The sequence below is a fragment of the Manacus vitellinus genome, unplaced genomic scaffold, assembly GCF_001715985.3.
Source record: "Manacus vitellinus isolate BGI_N305 unplaced genomic scaffold, ASM171598v3 scaffold_15_pilon, whole genome shotgun sequence".
Taxonomy (NCBI): domain Eukaryota; kingdom Metazoa; phylum Chordata; class Aves; order Passeriformes; family Pipridae; genus Manacus; species Manacus vitellinus.
Window position 1 is genome coordinate 1,610,389 of NW_021939122.1, and position 12,774 is coordinate 1,623,162.

At 36.5% G+C, this 12,774-nt stretch overlaps 1 protein-coding gene across 19 annotated transcripts in view; it reads left to right on the plus strand.

The window, feature by feature from the left end:
* The window catches only part of KCNMA1 (potassium calcium-activated channel subfamily M alpha 1), a 458,566-nt gene that overhangs the window by 382,385 nt on the left and 63,407 nt on the right, over positions 1 to 12,774 (plus strand). For 17 of the 19 annotated variants that reach the window (XM_018068974.2, XM_018068976.2, XM_018068980.2 and 14 more), the window contains one exon: positions 9,390 to 9,483. In XM_018068974.2, the coding sequence (XP_017924463.2) occupies positions 9,390 to 9,483 (94 nt within the window). Of the gene's footprint in view, positions 1 to 4,833; positions 5,128 to 9,389; positions 9,484 to 12,774 lie in introns of all 19 variants that reach the window. The other 2 variants (XM_029958460.1, XM_029958461.1) reach the window with 1 other exon arrangement.

The window sequence follows — 12,774 nt, forward strand, 5'->3', positions numbered from 1 at the left end:
TCCTAGCAAATAACAAATATTGTGATTAAACCATATTTTAATAGTATGCTAAACTCCAACCCCAACTGATTTGGCACATTTTCCTTTCTGAAACTACCTTTGATAAGAAATGCATTACAAACTCATCAGTTTAGCTTCCTGTTAACAAAGAGACAGCAGCCGTCTGGATTATTCTAGATCCGCAGTGAAACTGCCACACTATGTATGCTCAAACTAAAGCTGTGTAAGTTTGACAAGGGGCAGATGAATCCAGGAGTTATTGTGCAGGGGTTTAAGTCTATGCGGCAGCTGACGGTTGAAATAATCATCTATACATCGCTCTGAGCTAGCTGGGGAAAGGTTGAAGCTGTATATTTTCAACATATCTAGCCTAATGGTTAATCTGTTGTCTTGTACAGGGGGTGCTGGGTGGAATCACAGCAATAGCTGACAGTTTGGAGGAATTGCTGTGGGTATTTTCAGTTGCCTGATTCACAAAGTGGTAGGTAGCAAAGTCTAAACAGACTTGTCGTTGAATGAGGGAAGTCATGCTCACTGTCACTCCCATCAAAAGAACTCTGGTAGCCAAAAGCTCAATCAACATATTGATTATTTGCATTTAATAACACAGGACTGCAGCTTGTCTTCACCCCCCACCCTGTGAAAGCTGAGCCAGATTGCAGAATGGTGACTGCTCCTTTGGAGGTCAGCTGGGAAAATGTTTAGGGGAAAGAGAACAGTTAAGTTGGAGGAAGAAATAAAATATTTCTTCAAACCAAGATAGTTTAACTGTTAGAAACACTCTCTGTACTTCTAGTGCTGGATCTGGCATATCTGCACAGTGACAATGCATTACTCACTACAGAGATTAAGGGGGTGCAGCATGAATTAGACTGAAACAAAAATGAAGTATCTGCAAGTGACAGCTCTGGCTGATGGCTGACTATGAAGGAAAACACTGTGCTAGTGTCTGGCGAAAAACAGTGCTGAAAGCCTAGCAGCTGATAGAGATGGGGGAGGAAAGGAGTAGTGGGTATTGGTGGTGGTTGTTTAGAATGTCTGGTTTTGGTCAGGATATTTTTTCTCCTTTAAAACACATTTTCATCTTCCCTTCCAGGCAAATCATGCTGAAGCCAGTTTCAGCCATTTTGTTGAAAGCAATGTACTGGTATTCTGCCTTGTTACATTTAAATTAAAGCTCAGCCCAGTTTTAAGTTATGGCAAGTGTATGCTCACAAGGAATAAATAGAGATTGCCATAGGCATTAGATTAACTACATTGGTTGTTTTAAAAATGTTCAGGGAGTTGCAGATTGCAATTCAAATTATCTTCATTATAATAAATAAAATGTATAGAAATAGAAACAGGCATGATTCTCTAATGCAGTCTGTAGGCAAGTGTATATTCATTGAGCTTGAAAGGGAGTTCCTGAGGGTGGAGGTAAGGAATAGGAATATCAAAATACCTTTACAATTGCATTAATATCTCACATCTTATAGACATTATTTTAATTCTCTCATGGTAACAGGTTTCTTGGGCAAGTTCTATACAGCATTTACTAAAAGTAGGTACTATTCACTCAGGGTGCAATTAGAAAATACTACAGAAAATGGAATGTCTTACCCTTACTCTACTCTTATCCTGTTCCTTATTGTTTACCATTCTTGGAAAGCAGTTGAAAGTTTGCTCTCAAAATGACCAGTAAGTGTCTCTATTCTTAGGTACAATAATAATGCCTTACGGATACACAAGTGTCCTGAACAGTTCTAAGGAACTTGGGCAGAATAAACAATCCAGGCAGCACACTCGTCCTGTGATCATTTGCATTGAAAATAAAGTCATATGTTATATTGCATAAAAAGAAATTAATCTAACTATGAGTAGAAAAACAGTTCTCTTTCAGTAGACTCACTGGTGCTAAACTCATCACATACTTGGAAGAGAACCCTTGTGGACTTGGAGGCTGTGCTTTGACACTGCACAACAGTACAACTAATTACCCCAATCCAGACAGTTTGATTGCCAAACCTAGAGAGGCAGTGACAACATGTAAGGATGTATTTAGTTTCATATAACTAACAGCAGTCTTCGCTTCCCAAATATGTTTTCTGTGGAAATCAGCCCACATAGTGGTGCAAGAACCCAATCAGATTTTAAAGAAATTATTAATAAAAATCAACTGCTTTTGCTGAACAACAGGGTGCTATTTAAGTGGTTTAGGTTCTGCACATTATAGTACATATCTGATGAAGTGACAGTGTTGGCCTGTATTTCTCACCTAATTGTATAATACTGCTTTACTCTGAAAGCACCGTGCTTGCACATGTAGTTTACTGTGTATCCTGACATGCCTGTCTTTGGGGCACAGTGTGCATGCACAACTTGACAGTAACATTTACACTGAGTAACCAGTTTTATTCTTCTGTGGTAAGAAATATATAATTGTAGGAGGAACAGAGAGAGAGATTATTATCTCTATGAAACATGAGATATTCAGATATTATACTATAATCCTTGCTTTTCATGATGGAGTAAAAAGACATGAGCCATAAACTTTTGGAATAAGAAAAAACTTGTCCTATGTACAAGATATTTCACAGTTATCCACTATGGGGCTTCTTCAACTTTCATCTGAAGTAGCTGAGCTCTTGTCAGAGGCAAGAAGCTAGAAGTCATGGAATGAAACCAGTAGTTAGAACTTTTAAATCTGGAATAATTTGACTGAACAAAAAAAGGCAACTTGTTATCCCCATGCTCATTGTTTTGCTTTTCAGTAATAGTACCTGTCCACACTGTTGGAAATAAGGAGAAGTAGGTTATGTTTTAAGCAGCTCAGTCTGCCTTCATGCTGAACAAGATCATGTGGGACTGTTAAATGTGATGCCAAACACCAGATATGAAGCCATTACCAAAAGACAAGTATTTTTGTTCTGACTCATGCTGTGCCACTGCAAGCACAAAATCTTGGGACATCTTGCTCATGTCTGTATGGAATATTCCAAAAGATGTACATTTTTCTGGAACGTTATTGCTTAATAGTGAGGTCTGGTATCTGAAACCATCACTTAGTGAGCTCCAGAAGAGGCTGTAAAAAGATTATGATATTTCTGAAACAACTTGATTGGGGCTGGATAAGCTTACCAAGTTTTGGTCTTCTTCTGTTGCATGTGAAGATACTTTGATGCAGGCTTGTAGATTTTTGAAGATTATTGCCAATATTACTATCTATACTTCAAAAATAGAACCAAATTGATGCATATCTTCAAATACATGCTTGACCGGTGACTTGTGTAGGGAGGGAGGTCTCTGCAGATATATTTTATCATCTGAAAATTGTTTCACCAGAGTAATATAAAAAATAGAAGTACAAAATTTAACAAAACCTCAGAAACTGAGGTAAAATCAGTAATTTTCAAGTGGTGTATCCAATATTATTCACAGTGGGTTTTTTGTGGCAGTTTTCCTAATAAAAGATATATACTCTCCCTCTGATGATTTAAAATATATGTGGACTGTGATGAGTATGCATTATTGTTATTATACTTTAAATGTTTCTACTATTAGTAAAAAGCAGAGTAACATTGTGAATCAGACTCTAGTTCTTTCCTCACTGATTTTTCTATCTACCTCAGTCAGAGTAGTAGCAAGCCATCAATTCAGAGGTCACTGAATTAGAATGGATGCTTTATTACTAGCAAGTTGAACCTTGTTAAAAGGTACCTTCAAATGACTCTTGTAATTCCCATAGACCCACTTTTTTTGCACGAGAGACAGATTTTGTGCTTGAAGAAAAATGGCAAGCATGGGGGTGCTATTTACTTATCTTCCCCGTTACCAGATGGTGTTTCTAGCTGGTGGTAAACTAGACAAAGATGCCAAAAAACATACCGACCTCCTCAATTACTTTGGAACCACTAACTGCTCAATATTCTCCATACAATCTTTAAGGCAATTGAAACATATGGAAATAATGCTGCAGGTTTATCAGTCCACCAACTACTCCCCATCTAACCTCCTTACTTCATAATACATAACTAGATATAAGATCTTACTGGCTCAATAATACACCTTCTTCTCTATACTATACTCATTCAGAATGAAACAAGCATTCAAAGAAAACCTTTATTGCATATTTTTACCAGAAAAACATTTTTTTTTACTGTTTTTACAGAGGGTGCCATTTGTTTTGGGGGGAAGGAGGGTTATGTATTTGATTAGCTTTGATATATTAGTAATGGAAGACTAAGAATCACAGATAACTCCATATTTAGGAAACCAGATTTCTTAATTTTCTTTACAGAGGTGCTTTATATGACCTTCAGAAATTTACGGTATGCAGCACTGCTGAATAGCCAACCCTTTTAATGTAGATACCTAAACATCAGTTTAATTCCATAAGTATGCCTGCACAGTTTTGAAGTGTTGACCTTACGTTTTCTATGATTCCTTATTTATTTTAATAGCAGCAGAGTGCTCTACCTCCCCTGTCATTTTCAGTACTTTCAAAGAAATAAACATCTTCCACACCTAGTAAATCTCTAAGCCTTTATCAACATGTGGGAAATAAGTGTTGCCTCAGACATACTTACTCTAGGATGAGATTATTGCTTAAAGGTGATAATATTGTGGAATAATCCTTTTATGAGTATTCTTTTATAAAAAGACATTTTCAGAAAAGAAAAAAAAGACAACCTTATGAAAGCTGCAGGTATAAACCTCTATTTCTGCTTTTGGAACTGCTACTTAAGGCTTTAACATCTGTATTTCCATGTAATATCAAAACTGATTCATGCCTGTGGTTTGAAATAATTTTTAATACAAAGAAATTAATTTAAATCTTTTCTTATTATTTAGAAGTAAAGAATGCAGCTAGATCAAGTTACCCAAAATGCTCATATCAATTCAAGAATGCAACTACTAATGCATTGGTTGATGCCAAGTCCACTGAAGGAATCCCGGAACCTGTTCCACTTGTTAATAACCGTAAAGGGAGCCTCTTCCTCCCCAACAACCCCTCGCTGCTGCACCTTAACTTACTGAGTTCTGTCGAACAAGGAAAATCTACATACTGTAGATTGCAAAGGGCACTCAGCTTACCTGTAAAATACCGCTGCCACTCCCAAAAGCCTGGGTTGAACCAAGATCTCCGTAGGTAGCCCAGTAGTTGGATGCATAAGGCAACACAGATCGGTTTGTGCATGGTTTTGCAGTCTGTTTTCCATGTGCCTATGACATTACTAATGCTCTCTTAAGTGCTTACAGATGTGGGTTTCTCCAGATGTGGTGATTAATAAGTTAATTGAGATAGCTAGTCAACTAATGTTTCTGGGTGGTTTGTGCTTTACCTTTCAAAGGATTTATTTGCTCTGAAGCATTTACATGCTAGGCAGAATGAATTTACTGGGTATTCCAGTTGATGTGATGTTCAATAACACAGATGTTATTTCAAATTTCAGTATTTTGGGGCCTTTAAAAAGGTGTCTGTAAACTGTTCTGCTAGTGACCCAGGAGAGGCAGTGAAGGGGACAGTTTTATTTTAAAAATAGTAAGAAAATAACAACGAAAAAAAGTTATGAACTTGTCCACTGTTTTGAAAGACATTCCCTTTATTTTGCTTTAGAAATGAAATGAAAAAAGTCAAGTAATATGTTGTTACAGATGTTCAACTCCACATTAAGGCTGTTAAAATTACCAGCACATCTTAAACCAATTCATGGTATATTGTCTGGAGGTTATGTCATTGAAGTAATGAACACTCTTTACTCAAGAGTAAGCAAACATGTTAAAACATCAGTGTAACTTTAAATTAAACTCCAGCACAAACTGGAGCATCTGAAGCCTCATTAGACTTGCCTGACATTTTTCTAGCACTGAATCTTCCTGCAAAACTGCAAAACTGTTATTAGAACAACTGAACTGAAGGTTGATACAACAGTACATTAAGTGTTATACTTAGGGGTGTGCAAACAAGCTCTTGAATCTATGAAATTCTGTGTCCAATTCTTGAACATATTTGCAATTTTCATGAAAGCTGGTAAAGAAAGTCTGCATAATATAATATGGCTGTATTTAATACAAATCCTGTAGTATAAAGACATGAAAAATAGTAAAAAATGGGGACTCATTAACAAAAGCAAGCATACAATATCAGAGTTGAGTTGTCATATATCACAGCCAATTACTCAAATATGGTTGTCTTTCATAAGAACAGGCAAATTTAAGACTCCCTTTTAAATTAATGCAGACACAGGAACCATGAAACTAAAATTATATTTAATTACTTTACTAAAAATTTTGCTAGATCTATTTCTTTAAATATGCAGAAAATTGATAAGAGTATTTTGAAGAATAATAATTAAATATTTTTATATCCTACTTACTACTAAGAAACCACTTGTGAGTTATCATTTCAAAATTTTGGGGAACCAAGCCATAGGTAATGGTGTCCATTATATACTATTCACATATTTCAGCTTCACGGATTCCCTTCCCCCATTCTTATGGAGATGTGTTTCTAAAATACAGAAGCCCTGTAAACTCTGCACAGAGATTTCAATGAAAAGCAAAATCTAGGATTTATGTGATGTGATGAAGATAGATCTCCTTTCATTGCTACAGTGAGAATATATGGCTTCCTTGCTTGAACAAGGCATTGCTTTAGCAACAAATTGAGATTCCTCAGAAGGCTTTGCTAACAGGTGTTAACTAGTGAGCCACATTAACCTTGGGCTTTCCAGGCAATTGGTGACAGTGACACAGTTTGAAGATGACAAGCACATATGCAAAAAAGGAGCTTACTTATTGCAGATGCAATACCAAAAATAAGTGCAGACTGCTAGAAATGTACTTCTAGAAATGGTTATTCTGAATGATTACAGTAAGACTTTGTTTTTAATTGAGTGGCAGGGTAGTATCACCTAGCAACACTGGAGAACACAAATGTTGGACTATGAAGTGCAAAAGCCTCTTATTGTACTAACTTTCAGAATTTGAAGGGATCAGACAGGAGTCTTATTAGCTAGCTGAAAACTTGGAAAAGTACTCTTTTTTAATGCTGTTTTCTCTTGTTCATAGAAATATTTCTTGCAGTAATATCTACAGTTGACTTACGTTAATGTAAGGTTTTGCACATGGTCTTGATCTATCTTCCTTAGACTGTTAAAATAGTGTGACAATACCTTGTGGTGGCATATTGCATCTCTTGACAGACGTGCTGTAACTCCATGGTAGCAGATTAAATTAAGTAAAATTTAGAATTTTTACTACCAGGAGAGCAAACCAGATAATTTGTTGGTTCCTGGCAGGAACATTTTCCATGATTCTTGTTCCTTTGATCTTCTAAGTGGTGGATTCATCAGATTGGAACTGAATTTTTATATCTGATACAGAAAAAGAAAGTACAGTGTATATCTTGAAACCTGTTGTCTGTGTGGAATAGCATATGAATAACTTTTTTTAGAGAAGTTTAAAAAAGACTAGGCCATTTCCGAGAGTGTTTTGCAGAGCATGTTCTGAAAGGCTCAAACACTTGCACTTTTTTTTCAATCAGAAATACAAAGATATTACCAATAAAGTAATTCTGTGCATATTCACTTCATGGTACACATAGCTAAATACTAGAGCTAAATGCTCTAGTTTAATATGAACAAACTGCCACAGAATAAAAATTTCAATTTGTGTATTTTTGAGAATTTTCTATGGGCTTAGTTATCTCTCAGCCAAACAAAGAATGGCACTTGACTGATCATCAACAAGCATTTACACTGCAGGACTCTGATCTGGAAAAAAAGAAAAGTCAAAGGAGAAGAAAATGGCTTTGTCTTTGGGGATGCTGCCCTAGAAGAGGAGAAAGTTAAGTTAACCAATAAATCATTATTAGACAGTCCTTGTTCTAATCTAAATATTATTTTTGTACCACTCTTTGGGACATTTATTTTGGGATTAGCTTTGTTTGGTTGTTTTTTTTTTGTTTTCCCTTTGCAATGCTTTCTTTTGTTGTGAATCCCTTGTGCTTGGTGATGCCCGGTCATATAAAAAGAGAGCACATCTGTCTTTTCAGGGTCCAGTTTTTTGGTCTTGACCAAGGCAAAATGAAGTTCCATAACAGGCTTGGGCAAACAGACAGACATGGCAGGCTAGAATGCAGTCTGTAATAAAATTGTGTCAGAAAAGGGTTATAGCAGAAGGCTGTTGCTTTATTTTCTCCAAGATAAGTCTAAGGCAGGTGGCAGATAACCAGGTTTTGTTGTTTTTCCTATGTAGCTTGTTGCAAATAGTATTTTTTCTCAGCCTCTGCTTGTGCACTCCTAATGTGTACTAAGCTCTTTTAATATAGATACTACTGCTACTATACTAATGTCTTTTCTTTTAGCTTCCTAGGCATCAGTTACATTGTCTTCTAGTATATTTTTTGGTTAATACTAGAATGAAAAAAAATTATTTTTCCTTCTCTATATTAGAATAGATCAACATTAGTGTGAATTTGAGGAAGTAAGCATGAGATTATTCCCTTTGATAGCACATGTAAAGTTTACATGCAGATTATCAAGTGCACTTATATAATCTCGAAGTAAGAAAGATGTTGGTTAATTCTTATAGATGAGTTCTTAGGAAACGGCACTTGTGTAAGCAATACATATTGTGGCATAAGTTATCCAAGAGTAGTTTATGACTGGCAAACTGTACATGATTTTAATTCTAGAAATTGATCTGTCATTGAAAATGCACGTCATCCTCATTAAAAGATTGCATAACACATGCATCCTCTGTTATGCAGGTATTGTCTCCCCACTTCCATTCAACCTCATTCTGTTCACTCCTGTTAAAACTCCCTTTTGTGAGAAGGGTAGAGCGATGAGGTCTGACTTGTGCTGGAGATCTGTGCACAATGGCAGGCTGCATTCACATTCCCGACGAACTGAATCATTGAACATCAAGGCATTGAATATTTTACATCTCTTCATGAAGACTCTGTTGTTTGGCATGTGAGGAGCAAGAACCAACTGGTGTCTAGTTCATTAGCAAAAGCAGGCTGGCAGCTGTTACGTTGATATTTCAAATAGTACTTTATCTGTCTGGAAATATAGCAGAGCACTAATTCTATTTTTCTATAGCGCAGATTAACTGATAATAACTCTAAGAATAACCCGAATGTGGTTCCCCCCCTTTGTTTTTGAAGTATGAAACCAATTTGAACGCCTATGTTCAAACCCCTGATATTCTTCCCTGCTTCTCTTTCAACCCAATCTCTTCGACTAACATGTATTTGATTTTTATTACTGTTGGGCCTATGTTAGCAATGAAGTATCAGTGAGTGAATGGACATAGAGTGTGTGTTCTTTGCTACTTCAGTTGTATTTCACACTGCACTTAGAGCAGTACTTAATCTCATAAGTTCCTTATATTTCCAGTTGAAGATGAGCAGCCGTCGACACTATCACCCAAAAAAAAGCAGCGAAACGGAGGCATGAGAAATTCACCCAACTCCTCACCCAAGCTGATGAGGTAAGACTGTAAGAAACCCATATCTTCATCTGCTTTCTTCCTTCCTTCCACTTCTCCTCCCCCCACATCAAAAATAAGCGGAGGGGGGTGAAAAAAAAGATTGTTAGATGGTTTCTGAAAGGCTGAAGTATTTATTCTGTCAGCTTGTCAGCAGTTAATGATAGAGCTGAAAAAAAATTCTGTCATGAAAAACAGTTTGAAAAGCTGTTTGAAAAATACATAGGCTTTAAAGTCTTAGCTGTCACCCTGTCCTGTCCATGTGTAGTTCTTAAACAGCAGTGGCACTAATGATAGCACTAACCAATCAGGGGAACTCATGTGGTTAGTTTGCCTCAGGCAATTCTCTTTTTGTTGGATTCCCTCTGAGTACTGTTTTCTGTACTTAAGGCCATATGTGAGATGTATCATCACAATCAAAAATGAACCTGAATATTACCTTCCTTTTATCCTGTCGATTGAAATCAAATTTCGGTTAATTGATTTAGACTGATAAAAAAGTCTAATAATATATGTACTTGCCAAAGCAAAGTTCAAAACTAACGCAGTTTTAGTCAAGCTAAAAGCACATTAATTATGAAATACAGAGATTTTTAAGAGGGTAGTATATACTCTAAAAGTGGGTGATGAAAACATCATCTTGTTAGTGATATTTTTCCCCTGTTGCTATGTGTACATTATTTTACAACAGTACTCCTTTGCATAACTATGTAGTTTCCTTCCACAGGACAAATTACCTCTAAGAGATTTGTTAAAATGAGAACTGCAAAAAGAAATTGGAATCTATTAAAATAATATGGCATTTTCATTCTATCTCACTGTGCTTCACCTTTTAACTGCTCAAGTCAGTCAGAATAGGATCACGTTGTAGACATAGAGTTTTCTGCAAGGAGGCTCTTCCTGCTCTGATTTTGCATATCTTAGGCAGTCAGGCTAGAACCTCAGTCCATAATTGTATCAATAAATACTACAGCAGAGATTTTCCACTGTATGTGTGTGTGTGTATATATATATATATATATATACACACACACAAAAATGTAAACTTATTGATACATGTAAACAGACACAATTATGCGATTTGAGATTTATGTGTGTGTATAACTGTGACTGCTCAAGTGAAAAAAAATGGATACAAATATATAATTCTTTTCATATATAAAATCCTTCAATATTTTTATTATTGACAATTATTTTGTTCCTTTAATGATTTTGGATATAGCTAGGTGATATTTCTCTTTGTATTTCAGTCACTAGACTGGAATTTTCTTTGGCCAGTTACAGAAACATCCATATTTGTTTATTGTTTCTGCAATGTAGGGCATATTCAAGGACGTAACTTCTACAAGTCGTCCTCATCTCTGTTTAGACTACAGAACCAAAAGTGAGATTGATTCACAGAAGAAAATGCACCCAGCTGTGGCTTTTTTTTCCCCTATTTACCATCTATTTCTGTTAAATGTATCATTAAAAGCTCTCTGACTTCCTGTTAGTTCAGCCTTGCCCATATGACACTGATTTACATGCTTGTTTACAGTTTATGAGGAAGAATAAAATGAGCATACTGGCAAACTTCTCATTTTTATGGTGCCAGTTGTCATGCTAGCATCGTTTTCAACTTACTTACCTTTGGACAGTCCTCTTATCTGGTGTTAATAGTTTTAACTGCTTAAAATTTAAACATGTGGGAGATTTCCCCCCTCACCTTCCCCCAAATCCTAATTTTGGGGAAGTAGAAGTAAAAAGAAAGAGAGAGGGAGAGAGAGAGAGAAAGAGCTGAAACATTTGGAGCTGAACACACTGTCCCTGTTTGCTATGTAAAGTATGCCTCATTTCTTTGATCTTGAGTAATAATAATTCTGGGGAGTTATACTGTTTTCATATGCTTCAAAGCTGTGTCAAAGTTTTGCTGCTTAAGGGTACTTCTTTATTCTATTGGCTCTTGGGTACTGAGATGACAGGTCCTCTGTACTAGGTGCAGGCTTTTTCAAGTCATAGCCTTCAGCAAAACATCAAATTACCAAATACAGGGTAACATACTTCTACACAAATGCCTTTCCTGTAGATATATTATACCATATATATTAAATACTTTAGTGTTACACGGTACATTTTATGTGCAATAGAAAGTGATGGTTTGAGGTAGCCTTAGGGGTACTTTTTTCCACAAGCAGAAAAAGCTAGTGTATACCGTATCAAGTATGGTTTTTACAGGACTTTCTGCCCGAAGGCCTTTGTAAATAAGTAATGATCAACAGATTGGCTGTGGGTTTTTGAAAAGCATGCCTGTGTCAGTTTGCATGATGGGGGAAGATTTTCAAAGTAGAGCCTGCTTTCATTGCCTGCTGAAGAGGGACTGAGGGAGAGTAGTCGTCCTGAGCCTGAGCTGTCTGCTCAGTAGCACATCAGAATTGCTAAACACAGGTTGAGCAGTGAGTGGAGAACTTGCCAGGCTTCCAAATCCAGACATTGTTTTCTTCCTCTTCTTCGCTGCTGCTAAATTTATTCTCCAGCCCTGTGTTCGCACCCTCAGCCGCTCCCCAGACCCAACCGTCTCTTCATTTTACTTTTTATCTATACTGACTTAACTTTGGTTCAAGGTGCTAAATAAGACAACATGGATTGAATCAGAAGAGAGCTCTGTTAAGCTTTGTTTGTAATGGTCAAACTGTTTTCTTCTTTCCGATAAACAAAGGTGGATTGTATTATCTGCTATTTTGTATCCTCGTAGATTACTTAAAGTGACAGGTACTTGCTTTCCTGCCCAGAAATCTTTAGTGTATAGCAGCTAGAAGTACCCAAGAGGTAAATCTGTCATGTCTGTAGCTGATATTTATTTTTGCAAGTTTTTTCCTAAATTTACTTTAAAAGCTACTTTTCAAAGTCAGTTTTGACCCTGTCCCACCTGCCTTGAAACAGATGGCTACTCTGCAAATTTTTCCTCAGCTATGGTCCTGGATCTAGAGGGGTGCTGGAGGACAAGAAGTCTGGAGCATGAAAAGGACAAATATGTGAGAAGTTCATTTAAAAAAATTTAATCTGAATTGTGACTCTTGAATCACATTCTGAACATCCCTACAGTTAAGATAATGTTGAAAATGCCACATAGATTTTAGATTCCCACAGTGACTAGGTCAAATCAGGGAAGAAGGTATTGTGCTATGGGATAAAACTTTATGACTTCTGCTATCACTGAAATAGAACAGAGCATAGAAACTGTATGATAGGAATTCTCTGGGACATCATGACAAGTGATGTGACCTGGTCAGAAAATGGGAGTTTTTGAGATTTAGT